Below are 23,409 nucleotides of genomic sequence, written 5' to 3' on the forward strand. Positions count from 1 at the left end.
AGACGGGAATACTTTGTTTTCACTCCCCCCCCTTATTTCCACTCCAGTTCGGTTCATTTCATTCACCCCAGTGCGTTCTTTAATCACCAACCCAATACGATGAGAGTGTTGCCATGGAGACTCGCGACAATGAGACTTGGCAGCTTGCACGGTCCTGTGGAGAGGATGAGTGCTTCCTCAAACTTTGTCGGCAGGCTGATTTATAACGTTTCCCAGTCTGGGTATGTTTCTTTTTACGCAAAAACTTAAGCAAAGCTCACTACCCTTGAAATCTCTGATAAAAAATGCGACCTTTTCCCGTAAACAACCTTTCACAGGTGTCAGACACGTCGATTCCCCCCTCCAGATCGCCAGTTTGAAGATATTTGATATGCTGGATAATGCTCTGCAGACGGGCAGATGTGAAAAAGTCACATCTTTTTTGCGGGGAATATCTGCCACTCGAGGGGGGCCTCTCGAATCCAATATCATCACGGACATTCCTTCCCTTCCGATTCAATGTAAACACACATCATGTCGACGGTTCGTGAAAACAAAACGGTAATTGTAAGCATATTCCGAAGCGGCGTGTTGGGCGGTGTGACATCCAAGGCGCTGTGCGAAGCGGGGTCAGTGCAGGCATGCTCAGGTTAAACCCAGGTCACATGTGTTTTCCTTACTTAAACTGCAGGCTGACTCCTTGAACACATGGTTATAACCTCCATCAAGTTATGTGCATCCTGAAACACATCGCTGCACTCGAATCAAGTAAATTAAATATTGGGAATAAGTTTAAAGAGTTTTGCTGCTTTTGATAAGATTTTTGGACAAATTCTGCCCCTGGAGGAAGCATGCAGGCGCTGCATGCTTCCCATCCATCCCACTGGTGCTCTGTTGATGCCTGCATGAACTCTCTTGATGCGGAAAAAAACATTTCATTATTCAATCAAAAGTTAGTACTTCGGGGAATAACCACTCGTTAATTACTTTCATCTCCGCCAGAGGCTACATTGATGCATTGTAGAATATCTGAGCATGCAGGAAGGCGTTAAAAAGGACATATAGCACCTGTGTGCTCATCAGGTTATACTGGCATCCCATGCAGCGCTACGTTTCCACTGAGCCAATAGAATAATCAATAAAAATCAAGAAAAGAAGAATAAAAAGTAGCCTTTAAATTGGGCTTTCGGTGTCTGGAATCCAGCTTTACTCAAGATGCAACAAGCATTTATTTTCCATAATATCCGTGTCACCACGTGTGTGAAGATCGTTCCCCCCCGATCGAATACGTCCTTGACAGCAACACCAGGCTTGTTTTCGCCCCCTATAATCTCCCCCAAACATCCCATCTCATTTCACATGCTGTACCCGATCTGGGTCACGCATCCAGACGGACCCCGCCACACACACAATCACAAATGTCACCCTTCATCATAATCACTAATAGCCCCGGCATCCCGGACTATACGACCGGCCAATCCCGTTAGGTGTGACTGACCGATTCCGAACATGAAAGGCCGCGATTGGTCACGGCTAGTGTGGTAGGAAGCGGATTAGGGATCAACATGGCAGGGTGTCTGGAACCAGACAAAGACGTAACATGTGTGTGTGTGTGTGTGTGGTCAGAGTTAGTGTTGCTAACAACCCAGAGTTTGTACAGTGCAGGGGAGAGGAGAGGAAGTGGAGAAGAGATGAGAGAGACTCTCAAATCTAACTCCTCTTTGAATGTGACGTCGAAAAAAAGCCTCAGAGCTGAGTGAAGTTGGGACTACTTTCTCGGCATATGCGGGGGTGTTCGTAACCTAAGTATGCTCTTAATTTGACTTTTAGCAGCAACACCTGCAAGCTGGTGCACCACATGCAATTAATTTCTTCCAGCACTCTCGCGCTGCAAGATTTATCACACTTTATCATGCTTTCCGAGGCCAAGACAAACGTTTTGCAAGGAAAGGCTGTAGAATAATATTTGGACTTTGCTCCATGTGGCAGTGGGAGCGTTTCAGCACTCTTCCTGCACGGCTGCAACGACAGACTTTATAGAGGATGATGACAACCTTTTTCATCTTTTTAAGTAAAGAAATACATTCCCACCTCGGTACGGAAAGCATGACAACGTGTTCTCGACGACGACGGGAGGGTCGAGGGTTAATCCGCTCTCCGACGCTGCTGTAAAAGCAGATTAGGGTTGTGTTTTCTTTTGCTGAATTACAAATCCCATATGTGGTTGAGGAATCGTTAAAATCCTTCGACGGTTCGGAGGTAAACAAGGTGTCGCAAGGTTTAGCTGTTGTTAAATATGGAGAAGCTTTTTAGAAGGGGAAAAAAACAGGTGTTTTATAATTCACAAAATGTCAATAATTTATGCAGTTTTTCCCACAAAAATAGTCTGAATAATTGAGGACTGGTTCTTTCTCCGCCTGAAAGTAGGTGATGTTTGTGAACATTTGCAATCGGAGAGGTAAAATGTCCAAAGTGTGCTTTTTAAAGTGAGGTTGGGGTTGATTGTGAGCGGATTTCAGGCCGAGCTGTGAAATTGTGACCATATGGGGGTTCATGCGGTCCGACAGCGTGGCGTTTTCGAGGCCGACAGGCAGATATTATCATGTTTACGCTCAGCTTCCCGTGCTTTGCCCTCTTTCGCTCCGATCCGACATGGCGCTGTTTGTTATGTTCTGCCTCCTGTGAGTCCGTACAGTGACACACACGCACAGTGTGTGCTGATTGGGTGAGCCAGGTCAATGGGGATGACCTACTTCTCAGTTCTGCTCCGTGGACTGCCACAGCCGCTCATGTCAACCAAACTCCTTCCACCCAGACAAATGTGTGGAGTTTTTTTTTTTTAGGGTGGGGGAGGGTCACATCGCTTTTGGCAGCTTACTATAATTATTTTTTCTGACTGATTTTTGAGTCACATCATTTACTCGGACTCAACTTTTTTATTTTTCAGCTCAATTTGTGAAGAGTTGAAATATTCATTTGGCTGAAAAGCTCAAAGTGGAATAAAACCTCCCGTCATAGGAGAGATTAAAGTGTAACGTTTAAAAGGTAGTGCTAAAAACACTGAGCGTAGTTATTTACAATTATGAAGCAGCATCTGTGGATTACGGAGAACCACAGGAACCGCCGTTCCTCTGCATCGGGCATCGCTTTTTTAGAAAATGGCCAGAAAGAGCGTCTATGAAATTTTTAGCAGCTTAAACTGTGAGTGGAAGGGGGAGCCGCAACCTGCTTTGACCCAAACGTCAATGAAAGATTTAGAGGTAGAGCACAGCCTAATGGGGGGGATCTGCCCTACTATAAACAAGGAGAGGGATGAAAAGGAGGTTTCATTTCCAAAGTGCTTCATTAGTCCTCCTTATTTGCTCTCCAAGCAGCCGCTGGACATCCATTAAAATAGCAAAAAGTGAGAAAACGGCCCGTTGCAAAAGGTTACGCGCTGACATTTATGGCAAATACGACGGCGTACGTCCGAGAGGAGCATCGGGGGCAATGACATTTCTACCTCCTGGAAATAGAAATGCAGCATTTGGGATTTTGAAAAAAAAAAGGAGAAGATGATCCAGGAAAGTGATACGTTCTGAGGATCCTCTCAAACAAAGCATATCAGATGTGTCAGATGGTATTGTGTTATCTGGAGGGGGGCTTAAAGAATCACATTATATAGAATAATCTGTTTTTCTTATAAGAGAATAAGGAATGAGAGTCTTCTTTGTATTGTCGCCCCCCACTGAAGAGCACCGGTACTGACGTCCACACACACTGACAGCCATGAGGCACAAAGTGATGGTGGGGGAAATAAACAACTTCCTCCAGTCTCACATTCCTGTCTCCCCCCCCCCCCCCTCACACCTCCACGCCTGCTTCAACAGTGTCACCTCGGTATGCTGAGAGGCATTTCACCCCCCTGTCTGCACCTGCCAGTTTGGATTCGTGCGACTCAGGTGAAGGTTTGTGTTTATTGTCACAATGAGGTGGATTTATTCTCTTTACCCTTCCGTGCCCCCGGGCTTCCCCCCCTCCTGTCAAGCAGCGAACTGTCGAGAGCTCCGTCAACGTCAAACTTTGCCAGGAACTCTTGTTTTTTTTGGTATTCTGGACGGGATGGACTGCAGGAATATCAAATCTGCTTCATGAATGCACCAAAAAAAAGGATATTTAACTCAAAACACTGGGAAAACAGCAGGATACATTCAGACTGTAGTGTTATTTTTCTGTGTATCCAAACTTTTAGACGAGCCGAGGAGTCTAAGTAACTTTTGCATCAGCGTCAGATCTGTAGGAGCACCCCAGGGTTTGATACTGGGGTCTATATGTTCTGAAAAGGCTCATCACGATACGCTGAATTCCTTTGAGATGGCAACACAGTCAGTTCCTCTGGACTGTCAGCAAGCGTCAGTCCAAGCCGACAAACTAGCAGGCGACATCAACACATGGGAGGCCCTTTGGTGCTTCAGAGAAACTGATGTGTGCTTGTGGGAATTTGAGTGTTTATTGATGTGTATGGACAAGCGAGCGTCTCTAAGGAGTCGCTGTGTTTACAGTCCCTCCAAACACGCCATTTCATCTCGAGCGTGTTATTGCTGAATCATCCCGCCCACTCCATTTCTGTCCCTTTATATCCTTCCATGTTTGCTTCATTTCCAAATACGGCCTTGCTTTTCTTATTTTGGAAATAAGAGACCAAAGTCGCTTCGCTGGAATGAAAAACTAAAAAATGTTCTTCTCTCCTTGCATGCGTTCTCTGAACTGACTGCAAATTAGTGTTATCTGGCCCCGGACTGGGTTTATCTGCAGCGCAGAGGATGAGAGGAAGCCATGCATGAAGATGACTAGAGAGTCCTCTCAGACGCACACAGACCTTAAGCCCAGTAAACAGTGACATCTGCTGAAAATACCACACTGCATCCCTCTCCTGGCTCAGAAATGCTGTTTTTTTATCAAATTAATGTGCTTGAGAATAACATATGTTCCCTCTGTTCATTGCATTCCCTTTACGACGACCACATAACAAAAGAAAAATCAAATTGTAATATCTTCAATAGATTCCATACGTGCAGGTCTTATCTGCATGGCTTTCTTTGCTTCAGCAGTGATCCATTTTCTGCAGCATACAGCGGTTCCATTCCCCCCGCAGGGTCTGTATAGGTTTCATCTAATTGTGATCTGGCTTTTTTTTCCCACCCATCAGTTGTTAAATCTCCATTTGCTGCCACATCACGACATTATTAACACCCCTCTGGCTGCGTTGATCAATGACGAAGGAACAGAGAATACAGCTCGTTTTTAAGTTCACTTTTGGACGGGCTGATAAGGATGATTGGAACTTCCTCATATTTCTGGACAGTTTTGAATTAAAGAAACAATTAACAGCTTCACTGTAACGTCTTCTAACATCACAACGTCTTTGATGACTAACTTATAAAAGAGACTGCTGACGACTGGGTGTTGATTTAAGGGGTATTTTCTTGGACGATCATGATGACTTTATATTGAATATGTACGTTCTTGTCGCGTTGTTTCTCAATGAAGCTGAACTTTTGTCCGTCTAGTCTTTGGATATATCATAGCCTCATTCCCAGGCCACACAGAGACGTTAAGAATGGCAGTGATAACTGCTGGAAGTCCACTCAGTGGTCTGTCCCATGGAGATATAAGTCCTCCCGAGAAAGCAGTGAGAAGTAAGCCGTTTCACACCATTTAATCACAAATCCCTGTGCTTTCTTTTCTCTCTCTCTCTGTCTCCGTCTCCGGGCCTGGCCTGCAGACAGCTGAGCGGCTCTTCTGGATTTCGCTGACGCTGCGCCCGGTCCCGCCTGGCCTCCTCTGAGCAGGATGGACACTCTGGAGTCAGAGCTGACCTGCCCAATCTGCCTGGAGCTCTTTGAAGACCCGCTGCTGCTCCCCTGCGCTCACAGCCTGTGCTTCGGCTGCGCCCACCGCATCCTCATCTCCCACTGCGCCACCAACGAATCCGTTCAGAGCATCGGCGCCTTCCAGTGCCCCACCTGTAGATATGTCATTTCCCTGAGTCCGGAGCGTGGCCTAGAAGGACTTAAGAGAAACGTGACCTTGCAGAACATTATCGATAGAGTCCAGCGGGCCTCGTCGTCGGCCGGCGTCCCTCTGCCGCTGCCTGCGCCCCACAGCGGGCCCAACTCCCCCAGCGAGGAGGGGATCAACCGGTTGGCGCTGGTCCCAGTCAGCGCCGCCATGTCCAGCCCGACCCTGCCCCCCGAGCCGGTCCAGTGCCAGTTCTGCGAGCAGGACCCGCCGCAGGACGCGGTCAAAACGTGCGTGACGTGCGAGGTGTCCTACTGCGAGGAGTGCCTCCGAGCGACGCACCCCAACAAGAAGCCGTTCACCGGCCACCGGCTCATCGAGCCCATGCCGGACTCCCACCTCCGCGGGCTCCAGTGTCTGGAGCACGACGAGGAGAAGGTGAACATGTACTGTGTCACTGACGACCAGCTGATCTGCTCGCTGTGCAAACTGGTGGGGCGGCACAGGGACCACCAGGTGGCGGCGCTGAGCGACCGCTATGAGAAGCTCCGGGTAAGCACAGAATATGTTTTAAAACGCTTTGCAATCGCTTCCACATTTGCAGGAGTGCACCTTTCACGGGGCGCCTTTAATTAAGCGCTCGTAAATTTGCGACAATTTTACAAAAACTGAGCTTTAATCAACCTGCGGCCTTTAATGGCAGACGCCGTATATTAAGATTATAGTCCCCCCCCCCCCCCAAAGCCCATTAGCACAAATGCATTTTTTCGCTTTTCATTTCAAGCTGCTCTGCAGAAATCTCCTTTTTATCCTTGCCCAGGTATCTAACTCGATTATCAACTCAGATTTTTATCGCCTCACGCTGACTCATTACATCTGCCGAATAATTAAGCAATTAGCATAATCACTCCGGCGTGCCGGGAGGGGATTCGGAGGCGCGCGCGGTGAATATGGGAAGTGTCATTAGTGACGAGGCATGGAGTCTTCCAACGAGGTTGCAGGTTAACGAGCGCAGATTGCCTGCCGGGTGTAGGTGTGCTTAATTGAGCGTGGCTATTAGCGTTCGCTGGTAATGGCCGTCGAGGCAGTGTGTGTGTGTGTGTGTGTGTGTGTGCGTTACATCAGGGCTAATGCAAAGGGGAATGTAACGGAATGTCCACAGGATGTTTTTCCTCTCAAAGTCTTATTTGCCTGGAATATGAGCACATTTCTTTAAGGTTAATCCCCTGAATAAGTTGTTCACTTTTCCATTAAGTTGAGGGACTTTGGGGTATTTCAAATAGTTCCCCCCCATGACTAGTAAACTCACTTGGCTAGCATAGGCTAACATGGATAAAGCAGCACTGCAGATGTAGTTTATAAGGGCCAAACTTGACCAATTGGATAACTTTTCATCAAAAAATGTCTCGACCATTCTGACGAAATCTACAAAAAGTGCCATTTACCCAGGGAACAGTTTCTCAGCCGTGTTTATTCAGCCCCGCTAAGCACCTTTAAATGAAATGCCGAGGTGTGACAGGCTTTTCCTTTTACCAGAGTAACACGTGTTGGAGTGTGGAGGAGTTTGTGATACGTCCTCAGAGAGGCGGCATGGCATCGGTGATATAATGGAAGAAACTACCTAGTAAAAGGAGGGAAAAGTGCCAAACAATAGGAAAAAACTACTCATGAACGAGTAGACTGAAATCTAAATGCTTCAGCAAATATAAGCAGAGAGGGATAATTAGCAGGCAAGCATACGGGGCGGTGCATCATAGGCTAATTATCTGCTATGACTCAAAAAGCACAGCAACAGCAGATTTCTCCCCACTGTGCCTCTGTATGTGTTACATACAGGGAATCCCTGCTGTGATGGTTACTACATCAGCCAAGAATCCACCTTTAGATCACATAAGTCTTAATTGATTCATCATATTGTTTTTCAATACATTGCAGTGTCATTATGTTTAAGAAAATAAACTACTCAGCTTCACTGGCTCTCTACTGCCCTCTGCTTTTGCATGGCGGCATCACGCTTCCTTCCAACAGCTCTGATGTCGTTTGACCTTGATGCTCACGAGTACAATTATTATCTCCATGTGGAAAATATAATGAAAAATCATAAAGTAATTGCACTTTGAGGGGGGAAACGATGCTGTCTGCCTCTCGCACACAAACACATGCCCATGCAGGCATGCGTGTCTGCATGCACACATCCTCCAGAGACTCCGTCTGCCCCCCCTTCTGTCCTCGACCCTGTCAGCAATCTGAAGACAGACGCAGGCAGCAGCTCCGTTCTCACACGGAAAACAAAAGCGCCTGTTCTTGCAGAAGTTGGAGGGGGGATTTGACCACCTGTCACGGCCCTCAAAGCCCCCCTCACGCCAGCCAGCTGGCACATGGCGTGAGTTCCGACACAAACCGGGGGTTAAGACGCCTGTTAGCGCCCAGATCTTCGGCTCGCCGCATCTTCAGCTGCAGCGGGGCTTAAAGTGCATCTCAGCCCGGGGCTCAGCTCTCTTTCAAAGTTGAAAGCCATGTCCTGTTCATGCGAGTTCACTTAACCTTAATTCAGTTTGTTGGCGTCGGGGCTGCTTTACGGAGGAAACACGCAAACGCATCCCGACAGACAACAATCGCGTTCTCCATCGCCATTATGAGGCGTTATGTGAATAAATCTTTCGACAAACAAAAAGTCACTTTCAATTTAAATCATGATGCTATTTCTAACCGTCGACTAGCTGGATTTCGGAAACACATTCGGGCCTCGATCTGAGCTAATTACCACGGGAAGCAACCCGACCGCGATGTAATATTCATGCCGAACAACACGTTTGATTTCTTATTCATAAGGACAGAAAACTTTTGGGGGAACTACTTAAAAGTGGCGGCACAGAGGAGGCACGACAGCCTGTTTGTCAGGTAACCTAAACGGTTGAAAATCCCCTTCGATGTTGCAGACTTCACCCTCTTTTCACTCAGATACGGGTGCTTTTCTTTCATTCGGGAGTCTGACAAGGCGGAACTCTTTTGGTCATATTTTCCGGACCATTTCATGCATATCACTTTTTATTTTTTTTGCGCTGATCTGCTGGAATTTGAGATATCCCTTCCTCGGCGCAGGGGGAGACAAAATATCAGATGATTGGAATGCTTTTTTTTTTCAGCGGCGGCGGTGTCTGATAAGAGCCGTGGAGGTTATTGTGGGAACACCCATCCTTTTTTCAGAGATAAAATTACCCCCGTCACAGGAAATTGACGGAGAAGGCGGCTAGAAATAGCTTTCAAGGTCCTTGGCTCTGAGTCGGAAGGAGAGAGAACCTTGGGGGATAAAAGATGGGCCCTGCGGTGTGTGTCAGCTCCAGTTTCAAATCATAGGTTTGTTGTGTTTATGTTCCATTCGGTTTAATCAGCCGCCCGTCAGCGGGGAAACATCATTTGGCTTGTCAAGGGACAACACAATAAAACAGTTGATTCCCCGCCTTAAAAGCTAAATATTCACATCGATGTCCGCATTCATCTTTTACACCATGAATACACTTATTCCCCGACTTATTTCCTATTATGGTGACCATGTTCACCTTCAACTCCAACCTTGAAAAACGTTCAGTAAACAGAAGTGCGGCTAAATATTCTCCAGTGGGTTGCTGCAGTGAGGTAGAAGTGTACTTTAGGGCGTGTCTGTACACTGTGACATCACATACATACATTGCCAACTCTCCATTCATGGCAGAACATCTCATCGGTTTCATTGTCTGTAATAGAAGCCAGTCTCAAATAAAGTCTCTTCAATTGGAGCCATTATTAGAGAATTTACAGCGAATGTTCCTTTTTACTCTGGGCTCTCATCTCTCAATCACACACACACACACACACACACACACACGCAATCCTTTCCCAATTTCCTCGAGCACAATTCTGGGACCGAAACAAACATATTGTTTCCAATTTACCGAGAGAAGAGTGGCTGTCCGGGGCAAACACGCCGGCGCCCTCTATCAACCGCCCAGCGCCCGATGCAACGATGACTCAGCGATAAGACAGTGTGGATGTGTGTACAGATGGGTGGACCGCTTTAACACAATGACAACGAATACATGACGGATCCTGTGGTCTGCAGACTCCTTTAACTTCTGCCTTGCTTTAACTCTCCACCTCTGTTCTCCCTGTTTCACTCTTCGTCTGTGTGACTAAGGTTTCTCTGATCTCTCTGTCTCACACACACACACACACACACACACACACACACACACACACACACACACACACACACACACACACACACACACACTCACACACACGAGACACAAAGAGAAGAATGAGGTGAAATTCTGGCAGTCGGGTGAGGATTCCTAAGAAGACAATCCCGCTCACTGTCAAAGGAAATCTCAAAAAGATGTAGCTCCTCTGAAGTTTTCAGCTCCCCTGCCTACCTGTCTCCATCTATAGCTGAATGTGTGTGTGTTGTCTTAGCTTATCAGCACTGCTTCAGGGTGATTCAGCTCACGCCCCTCGTGCACACATGAACAGCAACGACAATGGTAGACAGCATCAAGAGCCGACTCCTTGTTCCCCGAGCCGGCGGGGGGAGTCTCTCGCCGCGTGATGAATCGTGTGCAGAAGTTCGCCCTCGCTTTCAAAGGGTGGGATTCTGGGTTTGGGGAGCTGATCTGAACTGTAGCTGCAGCGAGTGATGAAGAGCCGGCGCCGTGGAAGCAGCCAGCTTCCCCTTTGAATAACGCAGAGCCGCGTCTGCTGGCTCGCCGTCACTTAATAAATAAATCTCACTTTTGGACTTGATATTTATATTTGGAGACGGTTTCGCGACTCGTCTCCGACTGTTGAGTCACGGGAGAGTTCTGGATTATTATTTGTCTTATTTATAAGAAGGATATAGTTATGTTTCATTAAAGGAAACCACAACCACACCCTGGGTATAAGACCACTGGAGGTCACCTTTTTATGTATTGGATCCTTTTTATTTAAATTAAATACAAATTAATAATTTGTGTGCATAATTACAAATAGGTCGTTCCTCTGCATTTATGCATGCACGTGTGATTTCTGCTGCACGTGACTTATTGTTCCGACCCCCCCTCCTCATCCTAAGAGCTTTAGTTTATTTTTATCTCTACGGATGATCATTACGGCGACGCCGGTGCCATATTCCACCTTTGTACTGCTTTTTTTTTTTGTGTGTCATCGCCGTATTAAGGCCACTCATTAAGCTCCCACTGCCACTCCGGCACACACACACAAAGACAACAATCCCCACCGTCTCTATCTGCGTTTACTGTTGTTTATTCAATATTCGCTCGGGGGATAAAATCCCTTTTAATCCTCGACGTCACAGCAGACGTCGGTTGCGTTTACACTGTTGCGAAAAAGTGGTTAAAAAGGTGAGGTGGATTGGAATGTAGCTTTCTCAAATTTTAACGCATTCGGAAACCCCGTCTCTACTATTTCCTGTTCTGATGTGATGCTCCGATGCCCCTTGACACCGTTTTCATGCAGGGAATCTCAGAGTGGAAATTCCCCCACAAAACAGAACAGGGCAGTGGAGACGTGGCAGCCGAGCGGCTTAAGCATGCTCCGTTTGGCAATAATATGATGGTCTTGACGTAAAGGAGACAGCTTGTGCCCGGGCGGATGAAAAGCAGCAAAAAGAGAGAACAAAAAAAAAAGGGGGAGGAGGGAATAAACGAAGGAAGGGGCGGAGCGTTAAGGGACGGGGGCTGACGTCCCGTCACCTGTTTGCCGGTTCGTTAGCCGAGAGCGCTGCTGCGTGCTCATAGGGGAAGCTTTTGATGCCCAATTTGCCGCTTGGCTGGGTTTGTGCTTGGCTTGGTGCTCAGTGGAGTGGCTGTCCCAGTCACATCCTCTCCTAGAGTAGGCTCCGGCGCCGTCGGAGGCTCCGACGGGGTGCGATGAGGAGGCAGTACAGGGATGAGGGGCACCACCCGCACTCAGAGGTACGTGGACCCTGAACGCAACTCTTCGTGTGGAAGAAGAGTTGCTTCTCGTTGCTGCTTTTGTGTCGAGGAATCATTTTGTGGAGCGTTTTTTTCTGCAGTGTAGTTGCTTTAAAAGTTGTTTTGTTTCGTGTTGTAGCGCCTGAGGTTTGCCTGCAACTTCTTTGGCTGGTGTCAGCAGAGAAAGCTTGTATCCTCCTTTGATTTACCGCTCCGGTTCTTTGCATTCATGTCCCATCCTTTTTGCTTTTTCCGTGTCTCACTCTCAGTGTTGGCTTATTTTTTTCTCCCTTTGTTCATCTTCTTTGCTACAGCAAGCCCTGGACTCCAACCTGACCAATCTGATCAAGAGGAACAACGAGCTGGAGTCGCTTATGGGGAAGCTGATCCAGACTTGTCAACATGTCGAGGTGAGTCCTCTGATGTCACCGCTAACATGCTAATATACCATTTACTACTACTATTTACTGCTGATGTGTTTGGGTATCATAGTTATTCTCAAAACAATGTGTATTCGTTGTAATTCTTTCTCCAACCCACCTTTATTTGGACTTCAGTGTTAGGATAATAAAGAGTTTCAATGTGTTTAGCTCCACTGAAGGCAATTCTGTGCCAAGCCTGCCTGTTCACGTTACGCCGGCCCACTAAGAAGCTTTAAATAACGCAGTGCCACAGGGGTTAAAAGGCAGCGACGTCCCAGCGCACAAATGCTGCCTCTCGGCCTGGCAAACGGCCTGCACAGGCTGCAAGAAGGAGTCGCTAAAGTGCTGTGTGCGTGTGTTGTTTGTGTGTCGCCGTCACGCAGAGATGTTTCCCTGTGAGCTAAGCTTGAAGGATTTTTGATGATGCAGGGACATTAAATTATAACACGTGGCTCTGTGATCCACTTAATCATCACGGAAGGGGCAAAAAAAAAAGGAAAGACCAGATCAGAAATCAATAAATAATGCATTAAGGAAGGGGTAAAACATGCTTGACCATTACCACACCCCAGTGCATAATGGTCACATGTGAGGGTTTCACAAGACAAGCAGAAACTCTGTAAATGAGGCTGTTAGACATGCAGCTTTCTGAATATTTCACATCCGATTAATCTATTCAACAGCTTCTCTGGAGATGGCTCCCTGCGAGTCTGGGTGATGCCTTTAAACAGAGGAAACTCCACCTGAATAAAGGCATGGATGGTCTCCTAAAGACGGGTTCCCCTGAGTCCTACTACCTGTGCTGTGGTTTAACCATGCCTGGGATTTAATGCTCCCGTTCAGCTAATAGAATCAAGATGCTGTAAGCGTTGGGAAGTAATGCCACGCACAACGCGTGCCCTTATATAATCAAAAAGGAGTCATTTGAAGCAGTTAATTGGTTTGTTGGATAAATAATACATCGTGAGGGTGGAATTAGTGCTTCTACTTGTAGAAATACCTCTGATGTATCTGCCGTGTGAAGTGTAAAGTCACCTCCCTTGCACAAAGTTTGGTCCGCGTGCCTTTCCAAGAGTTTGACTATCCTCGAGGACTGACTCATTTATGTGTGTGTGTGCTTCTCTGGCTAATGAATCACTTAATGTCCCTGCCAGGGTGCAATCTGTCATACTGCTCACATGCTCCAGAGGGCTCTGCCCACAGTCATTAGATGCTCCACATCTTTACGTAGCACGCTCACGGACCCGGTTTACCGCGTCAGCCATTCACCCAAATGGCGCTACGCTACCCGGACGTCTCCCTTTGAGTTTGTGAAATGCATTGCCTTCCCTTGTGTGGTGGCTTGCGAGCGGCCTGTGCAGCCCCCGTGGGCGCTCGTTCCACTCGGCAGAGCAATAACAAGAGGACGTCGTCTTCATTCACGTCCACTACTTGAGATTAAAGTGGACACGTCGTTCTTCAAGCTGCATACTCCGGGTTTCTACTGGGCCATGTTTGCATGTAATGCTCAAAAACATTATTTTGATTGCGATAAAATATGTCTAGTTCGCTATCATGGCAGAGAAGTGAAGAATAGAGCCGGATTTAAAAATACAGGATGCAAAAATTCATTTCAATACATTAAAAATGATGTGTCCTTCATATTTGCAGGGATACCTTATTATTTATGACCTTTGTGTTCAAGATTATTTGGTTGTTTTTCTCATATTTTGATGAATATCAATATTAAAATAATTGCGTTGGCTGTTACTATCGCATACACACTGCTTTCAATACATTTTTTTATTACATTTTTTTATTAGTTGGAAACGATTTATGACCCAGTGGTGCATTAATAAAAGTAAAAAGAATAAAATAAAAAACACAGAAAAGTAAGTGAACTACCAGAGACCAAAAGATCTGACTTTAAAAAACAAATATGAATAATAATAATAAAAAAAAATGAGATAAACTTCACTCTGGGCCTGTGTGGTCTACATTCAGATAAGCTCCAGCCCAAAAGCCCATTACGTTTAGATCTGCATGCTAATTGGTGAGCAAAATGCCAAAAAGAGACAACATACATACAAGCTTTTCACCGAGTTAGCAGTTTAACATCTCAAGCTTCCCCCCCGAGCTGTCACGGTGATGTCGGAGGGCCCAATTAGCAGCGTGGAGGAAAAAAAACAAAAAAAAGGCAGATGCAACGGCGTTGCGGGAAGGCTTGCATGTCTCGCACACTGTAACTCAGGTGTTGGCAACACGAGTCTAGGAAAACACATGAAGGATGTTGAGGACGGCCTCGACGGAGGAAAGGCAAATAACTCCCCATGATGTCATTATTAAAACACCTGTCAGCATGCCTGTGTGTGTGTGTAAATGTGAGGCCTGGCAACACTTCCCACTTCATTGCTCCCTGCGCCGCCGCAACAAAACACTTTACAACGTGCTGAAAGGAGCGCGAGGAAATGACCGCGATGGGAAAAGCGCACATTCGGTTACGACCCGCCGCGTTATTATTGGAGTTGGCCAACTTTTATAGTGTGTAATGGTTCCCAGCCAATCAAACAGCTCAGAGGAGGCAGCCGGCGGCCATTTCTCTCTCTAATGACCCTCGCGGCACAACGACCCTGGATGTAATCAACACCGTCGACGGCACTTTCCCCCAAACGCCTTCCAACTAAATTCAATCATTTCTCCTCTAATTGCCATCGGTGTCTGGTTTGGAGGCCAGCTCCAGCAGATGTTTGAACCCAGCCACAAAACTACCTGGTGCTACGGAGTCCTGATTTCAGACACAGTCTGGTCCCCCTCCAAATGCCACACTCAAGCAGGCGCGAGGCAAAAATGGCCGAACGTTTATCCCCCTGTACTCCCAGCATCCGTCGATCACTTTGTTTACCCGATGCTGTCCGTGAATCCGTCCTCAGGTGAACGCGTCCCGCCAGGAGGGCAAGCTGCTGGAGGAGTGCGACGTCCTGATCGACATCATTCAGCAGAGGAGGCAGATCATCGGCAATAAGATCAAGGAGGGAAAGGTGAGGTGAACACTCGACCATTTGTTTCCTGGTGAGTGAATGAATGATCATCAAGGAGCAAATGCTGCACGAAACACCAAAATAACTCCCTTATTCCTGCATATCAACGCATACTATAATGAGATCAGAGGGTTTGGATTGCAACAGACGGCTAATGGCGTTAGCTTTGTTCATCGGCGTGCATTGAAAACACTCCAAGCTATTCTCGTGTCAAATCAAATACTCCGCCGCAGCAACTTGACCTTATATCGCGAGCAGACGGCGAAGCGCTCAGCTGCCTGAAACGCAAACCCTTCGACACATTCCGAACAGACGGGAAAAACACGCCGACTGGCCAAAAGTACATCCCAGAGCATATGGGAGGCCGCCTGTACTTGTACTCTAAACCCTTTTTTCAAAAGCTGCATCTAATGAGACTTGCATCCCACCAGGGATTTGGTTTTCCACCGTGTAATGTCCACGTTTAGCTTTTAGAATTGAATCAGAGGAGACAGAGATAGAGATTTCCACAAATGCTTTTTGAGCACTCGATGATGATCAATATCAACTCATCTGACCCCCCCAAAAAAGTCGACCTTATCATTTTTTTTTAAAATGCGTTTAATTTGTTGGACTTTAAATGGATTTTGGCTGAGATTACGGTGTTATTTACGAGCCAAACTGCTGATGAAATGTCCTTTAACCTCAATCCAGCCACTGACCTCAATCTGTCTCTTAACATCTACGCTGCATCGTACTGCAGAGAGGGGGGAATGAAACCGGGGGCGGGGGGAATAAAATCCCAGATTTGAGTGCAGTAGAATCATGGAAACGCCTAGAAAATGTGGCGTTGGCAGGGACGGGGAGAAGCTTAATGTAGTTTAATCATAACTCTGTTTCTCTTTAACTAGAATTAACATTTACTTGCACGATCACAAGAACATAGAGAGGGAAGGAGTTAATATGGGAGTGTCTGGTTCATTCATCTTCACAGTTACAAGGCTTCTAAACAGAACCTGATAGAAGAAGAAACACTGCAAAGCAGAATGGACACTCCTGCCCTTTGCTATAATACAGACTTTGATGTTGAAACCAATTAAGACAACGTGACTATGTTCCCCAGTCGACCCTGGATTTGACCTTTTCGTGTATGAGCGACTTTGAAATGTTAACATCCATCTCCTTGTAGCGATAAAACCCCAGAATCTTCCGGGTCATTTCCTGTCAGCTCTGATTATGTACTCGTCGTTCTTGGTTGGATTCTTGTTCCTGTTCTCACTTCTGCGTTTTGCCGTCCTCGTTCCAGGCGCACCGGATCCGGAAGCTCGCCCAGCAGATCACCAACTGCAAGCAGTGCATCGAGAGGTCCTCCGCCCTGATCACGCAGGCCGACCAGACGCTGAAGGAGACCGATCACGCTCGCTTCCTGCAGACCGCCAAGGGCATCAACGAGAGGTCGGGGAGCGCACACATGTGGCGGGATTATTCGGTTTAGCGAAGATTTAGCTTTGGGGAAAAGGCCGTAGAGTCAGTTTGTGTAATTGAATCACAGCGGCGACAGGTAGAGAGGGAATTCATCCTGCATCTGACTCCAGTCCCTGCACAAGCTTCCAGAATAATGATCTGGCAATCAGAGCACAACCGGGGTCCAATGTGCGAATCCCCGGGAGTCTTACAAACGTAATCTAATCTGCAGGATCACGACTGAGGGCCCGGATTTAATTCAGATTCAGCATTTTGAATATTTAAGTTACTCCAACAGCTAAGCATGCAAACACTAGCTTATTCATCATGATGTGTTCTGCAGCTCTAATAGCACGTTCTGTTGTGATTGGTAATGATCTAGGGTTTCCATGGCAACCGCATCGACCCAAGTGCTGATCCCTGAGATACACCTGACGGACACCTTCGACACCGTCGCCCTGGACTTCACCAGAGAGAAGAAGCTGCTGGAGAATCTGGATTACCTGACGGGTAAGCCTGAATGTTTTCCCCTTCAGAGGGACGTCTATCGATTCCACCAGCGACTAAACCAGCGGGGCCACCAGAAACGCTTGATGTCGACTTGCTTTGAGATTTTGCTCGCCGTTCAGTCGAGCTCTTTAATTCGTTTCCTTGTCCCGACCGTGAAAACCAACATTGCCTTTCATTACGATCCTGTCCCGGCTTTTTAATTCTACTTGTGTTATTCTTTTGAAGTCGCTGCCGTTTCCAAGCACTCCGTTTGAAGCAGCAGGCCCCAGCCCATTAACTCCCAAATTAATTTTGCAACATTCATTTCCAATGTCACATTTGGAAGGGCCCGTCGTAATGTCACTAGATGAATTATGAGCGCGTCTGGGACAAACAAAAGGCGTCCTGAGTCGTGGATTCGAAGGTCTGGAGACTGGAGGGCCTTTTTACTCGTGGGCTCCGGAAACTCATTTCACTTTCAAACCACAACACATGGATACGTGGAAGCATATCTGGTTATATAACGACTCAGTCATACTGCTAAGGATTGTGGTATTTACTACCCAGCTTCATTTCCTGTGAATATTTGATTATTCCTCATCTGCGCTGCTTTTAATGCTCAACCTACCGCTCTAGTGGAAAGAACATCCTCAGTCCTGAGTGTAATGAAGCCTTTGCACTCATAAAACGGAGCCAAATAATGTCGTACGAGGTTAAGTAGGGCGACTGTTTGCTACAACAACTGACAAGTGTGTGATTATTTCGGAATACTGTCATTTGCAACTATATTCAAGTGGAATTATTCGCATTAGTTTGTGTTGGATGACACTCCTTCTCCCCTCTCCACTCTCCGCAGCTCCGAGCGCCCCGTGCATAAGGGAGGAGTTGTGCACCGCCTCCTACGACACCATCTCCGTCCACTGGACGTCTGACGACGAGTTCACGGTGGTGTCCTACGAGCTCCAGTACGCCATCTTCACCGGACAGTCCAACATCGCCAGTAAGTTCATGTTTTCGTGGCGGCGTTGACTTGCTTCCCCATGGTGGCGGGAGAATTCTGATGAAAATGGCCTCTGGCATGTATGAGATTGAATCTTGAATCAGCATATTTCTCCGATCGGTGTAAAAGTGCTTTTAGAAATACTGCAGCTCTCATGTGGACTGGAAATGATGCAGACTGTCAAGTTGCTGCTATAACAACTATAACAAACTCCCAGATGGAAAATGGGGAACATGAAATGACACTGAAGGTGGCAAAACATATTAGGAGACACAATAGAAGCTAGCAAAAAAAAAAAGCCAAATAAATGCATTTAAATGCTGTGTGCCGAGGTGGCAAACACAAATCATATGGGATTTGATGGGAAAATATGGGATTTTAAAACTATCATAACATTATTTAACCTTTCTTTATACATGGGGACCTTATTATTTATGATTATCTTAATTAAGAATATTAGATTTTTGCAATTAAAATATTTTTTTTTTCTCCACCAAATATGAAGTGACCTATATTTAATATTTATTTTACATTATATGGATAATAATGTGAATCTTTTTGGCAACTATAATAGTGACATTTTCATATCATCCCATGCCTCGTCAGAAAGTAGAAATAAAATCCTCAGAATTCAACACTCGACAGAATAAGTCCTCAAAAGAAAAATGTAGACTTCACTTTCACTCTTTAAAGACCAAAGAGCTGCTCAAGTACAATCATGCTGCTCTGCTGGGGGCCCCCGAGGCACCTGGGAGTTGAAGTGCTTTTCCAAAAAAAAGTGGAGATATTGGTGGAAGTGGAGCCTCCAGCCTTTACGCTCCCACTCCCATCAGATGTTGTCACACATCAAGTGGCTGTAGCTCGTGAGGGATGAAAGGAGAACAGGATATGACGACGGGGCAGCAGAGAACCTTTACAGCGTTCTCATTAGTTCATGTTTAGAACCGACAGCCACGAAGCTAATGTGACGTTTACTTCCCCTCCTGCTTTCAAATCTCCGTCTCCTTCTGTTCGGCGAGATGCTGCGAGTTTTCTCGCCTCCTGTTTTCACTCCGATGATGTCAGAGAGGTGTTGCTGTTGGCGTCGAGCGCCAGAATAAATTCCCCTGGGAGACCATTCAGATGCATCACGAAGCGAAAGCCTTCCAATGTTGATTTCATTAAAAAAAAAACACACACAAAAACAGCCTTCTAAATTAGATCTCTTAATTAGTCTGCCACTATTTGTATTGAATGTATTTACTTTAAGTCTCAAAGCGTAGAGGAGGAAAAAAGTAGCACTTGCTTTTATTATTATTACGTCCTCTTGTGTCTTAATGACGCTTTTCATTAGCGTTTTGGTTGGTTAGAATATAAACCGATGCATATATCGTGGACTTCAGTATCTAGCGTTGTAATAAAGACTTTCATAACAATAACTCACACTATTTAGGGCTGTTAAACACATGGCTCGAGGCCAGAACTGCCCCGCCACAGGGTCCAACACGGCCCCCTGGAAGCCATTCATTCTTTTAAATGAAATACGCTGTTATTCCCATTCCCACACACACACACACACACCGAGCAGAGAGAGAGACCAGTGCAGCTATGAAGCTAACGAGGTGTGAATGGTTTCCTCCCGTGCCTTTGCACACCCTCTCACCTGTTCACACCGCCACAGGCTCACACATCCAGTCCACAGCTCGCCTCTCCAGGAAACCTCAGGTTCGGGGATTGTTTTTCAGCAGAGGTCTGCAGTTTTTGGTTGGTTTTCTTTGTTGAAACTGGGTGGAACGTTATAGCATGAATCTGAATCTGAACAGACCTCAGCATGCCCTTCTTATTCAAATGTTCCAGAGATTTACTCTCAGCATTCATATTTGCTTTAAATGCATTTTTTTCCCCACTTAAATGTGATTTCTCTGAATCCCCTTCCCCCCTCTCCTCCCCAGGTCTGTGCAACTCTTTGGAGAGCTGGATGATTGTTCCCAACATCAAGCAGAACCACTACACGGTGCACGGCCTGCAGAGCGGCACCAAGTACATCTTTGTTGTCAAGGCCATTAACCAAGCGGGAAGCAGGAGCAGTGAACCGGGGACGCTGAAGACCAACAGTAAGCACAAGACGAGTGGAAAACACTCCAGAGCGGAATAGTTGTATATTTTAAAAAAACACACACAGAAGTAGCTTATTGGTATTCTTTTCAGTCGCAAGTCAATTAACAGAAAATGAATGAGCTGTTCTGTAAAGCTTGTAATGGCTCTCAAAATCCATTTCTTTTTCTTTTTTTTGCCATTTCCTCCTCCTCTGCTAGGCCAGCCGTTCAAGCTGGACCCCAAATCCGCCCACAAGAAGCTGAAGGTGTCCCACGACAACCTGACGGTGGAGCGGGACGAGACCACGTCCAAGAAGGGCCACAGCCAGGAGCGCTTCACCAGCCAGAGCAGCTACGGCGTGGTGGGGAACGTCTACATCGACAGCGGGCGGCACTACTGGGAGGCTATGATCGGCGGGAGCACGTGGTGAGTTTTATTCAGAGTGGGGAGTTTCAGCGGGGCTGAGGAAAAGGTTAGCTGACAAATGCTCCTCCGCAGGTACGCTGTGGGCATCGCCTACAAATCCGCCCCCAAGCACGAGTGGATCGGCAAGAACTCGGCCTCCTGGGTGCTGTGCCGCTGCAACAACAGCTGGGTGGTGCGCCACAACAGCAAGGAGCTGGCCATCGAGCCGTCGCCCCACCTGCGGCGCGTCGGCATCCTGCTGGACTACGACGCCGGCTACGTGACCTTCTACGACGCCGTGGGCTCCCAGCACCTGCACACGTTCCACGTGGCCTTCGTGCAGCCCGTGTGCGCCGTCTTCAACGTGTGGAACAAGTGTCTGACCATCCTCACCGGGCTCCCCATCCCCGACCACCTGGAGGGGCTGGAGCCCGAAGACTGACGACCGCCGAGGGGGAACGAGAGGGAATCAGCGTGAGCTGGGTTGAATTAGCTTAAAAGCTGCACTGGGGAAGATTTGTGGAGAATGCTCATTCGAGGAATGAGAATGAAAGAGTGTCCTTAATTCATACGAAATCTGCCCCATTTACTGAAAAGAAATTCTGGTCATGTGCGTCTTTTTTCAGCCAGAGGCAGTGAGAGAAGTGAAATATGAATCCTTTCCTCAACAGCAGCTGGTGAGCACACAAAAAAAAAGCTGGAAAAAGCTTCATGTGGTTGTCTTTGACATCACAAGCACACTAATTTGGTAAAAAAAAAAAAAGCAATTAAATAAATTAGCATGCAAGTCCACTGATCAGTCTCTCAATCCATATAATTGAAATACTTGCTTATTTCTGCTAAGTGACCTAGTGCAGCTTTTTAATGTGAAGAAGAACAACAAAAAAAAAAAACAAGGTTGAGACGCCTGGAGTGTTTTCTCATCAAGCTTCTCGATGTTCAGTTGTTGACCATGATTTTAGAGAATATGCGGTGCTGGTTCATGTCATCTTTGACTCCCCTGTGAAGCCCCGTTTTTCAGGACGGATGACAGTCAGCTGGAGTCGGTCCAGAAGGAACCGGGGGACAAATGGACGGCGGCGAGCCAGCAATGCATACTCCAAGGCACTTTGGGCCACGATTGGTGCGTTTGCACCATGGCAACTAGGAAACAAGCCACAAATCAATTTTTAATTTTCTTTTTTGCTTTTTTTTTTTCACACCACCTTATCAGATATAGCACTTTGAAAGTCCCTGAGAGTACACACACACACACTTCACACTACACACACACACCACTCCGACTTTAAATCAATCACGGTTGCTGGAAAGAGCAGATGTATATTTTGTAAATTCATCCCATACCTCCCCTTATCTTCCCCTCGCTTCATTAAAAAGGAACCAAAGTAGCCATTGCTGTTCAGATGTATTTACATACGTTCATAAAAATGAATTATTTTTTGAAAACGTGACGAGAGGAAATAGAATTAATAGTTAAACGTAGACCCTGTTTTTGCACATTGTCCGTACTTTACTCATGCTTTCGTAGCCTACGATTCATTTCTGGTGCAATTAACATTCTTATTGGAAAAAGTGCTGTGTTCTTGTTTGACTTGTTAATATACGTCTGATTCTTTGGCAGCCATTAGGATTCCATGTGTTACAATAAACGCCAGTTGTGTTGGAGGGGCTGGAACTTCCCTTTTCTATTCAAAAGCCCAAAACGCCATTAATTTCCACGTCCAAAATGCTCAATCCCACATGTTTACACTGAGGTCTAATGGCAGCATCACTTTATTTCCACAGCCATGCACAGGGGGGCTGTTCTCAGTATTGTTGCACATTAACGATGTCAGTAGGGTGCGCTATTCACTCATTGGCTAGCTTTTTTTTAAATGTTTTTAAAAAGGGGACAAAACGCCCTAGATGCGACTCAAAAGGTCAAGATATATCCATCATTCAATATTGCTCTATATGTAAGACTCAGTGTAAATACAAAGATTTGGTTGTATTCCTCAATGTAGCTTTGTTTTAATACCTGGTACACTGACAAGTCTTTAATTCTGTGTTTCCATGGCGATTAATTGAGCTGTGTGTTTTTCCATTGTATCCGATACGAATAATTTAATGTTTTCCGTTTGAACCTTATGGTTGTTCTATGTTTTCCGTCTCTGGACATGTTGATGGAGAATTGCTTGCATCACTGTCGTCTGAGATAAGTCAAAAAAAAAAAAAATGAAATAAACGTTGTTGCTTTTCACATTAAAGTGTGGGATTCTTCATCGCCGTGACGACGGGTGCCACTTTCGGTTAATTGCATGAAAGATGTGGTAAAGATAGCGTGGGCTTGTTGTCGGAAGCCATTAGCGCCGCTCTATATAACCGCTTATGTGTGAGATAGACAATATGCATTTAATAGCGTTTGAATATGACGTTCCTTCACTTAAACGTCCGCTTAATTAATGTTGCATCCAGACTGACGGGCAGGAAACACAACGTGGGCTACTGACGGACTAAATATAGTGGAAAGCGCCGTGACAACCAGTTTCACAGCGCTACATCCATGACACGATTACGCTCGTCGCATATTAAATGTCGAAAATCATGAGTCACAAGATTAGGCCATCTGTGCTTCTCTGGGAAAAAAA

General features: G+C 46.3%; 1 protein-coding gene across 3 annotated transcripts in view; it reads left to right on the forward strand.

The window, feature by feature from the left end:
* Nucleotides 1–23,021, forward strand: part of LOC311009920 (E3 ubiquitin-protein ligase Midline-1-like) — a 36,723-nt gene extending 13,702 nt beyond the window's left edge. For 2 of the 3 annotated variants that reach the window (XM_084004365.1, XM_084004364.1), the window contains exons 2-10: nucleotides 5,744–6,531; nucleotides 12,245–12,340; nucleotides 15,262–15,369; nucleotides 16,655–16,803; nucleotides 17,195–17,322; nucleotides 18,158–18,301; nucleotides 20,233–20,394; nucleotides 20,596–20,803; nucleotides 20,876–23,021. In XM_084004365.1, coding sequence (XP_083860491.1) covers nucleotides 5,812–6,531; nucleotides 12,245–12,340; nucleotides 15,262–15,369; nucleotides 16,655–16,803; nucleotides 17,195–17,322; nucleotides 18,158–18,301; nucleotides 20,233–20,394; nucleotides 20,596–20,803; nucleotides 20,876–21,224 — 2,064 coding nt within the window. In that variant the 5' untranslated portion in view covers nucleotides 5,744–5,811 and the 3' untranslated portion in view covers nucleotides 21,225–23,021. Of the gene's footprint in view, nucleotides 1–1,762; nucleotides 1,786–5,743; nucleotides 6,532–12,244; nucleotides 12,341–15,261; nucleotides 15,370–16,654; nucleotides 16,804–17,194; nucleotides 17,323–18,157; nucleotides 18,302–20,232; nucleotides 20,395–20,595; nucleotides 20,804–20,875 lie in introns of those variants that run through there. The other variant, XM_084004366.1, reaches the window with a different exon arrangement.
* Nucleotides 23,022–23,409: the final 388 nt, after the last annotated feature.

Source organism: Eutrigla gurnardus (assembly GCF_963514095.1).
Source record: "Eutrigla gurnardus genome assembly, chromosome: 24".
Taxonomy (NCBI): domain Eukaryota; kingdom Metazoa; phylum Chordata; class Actinopteri; order Perciformes; family Triglidae; genus Eutrigla; species Eutrigla gurnardus.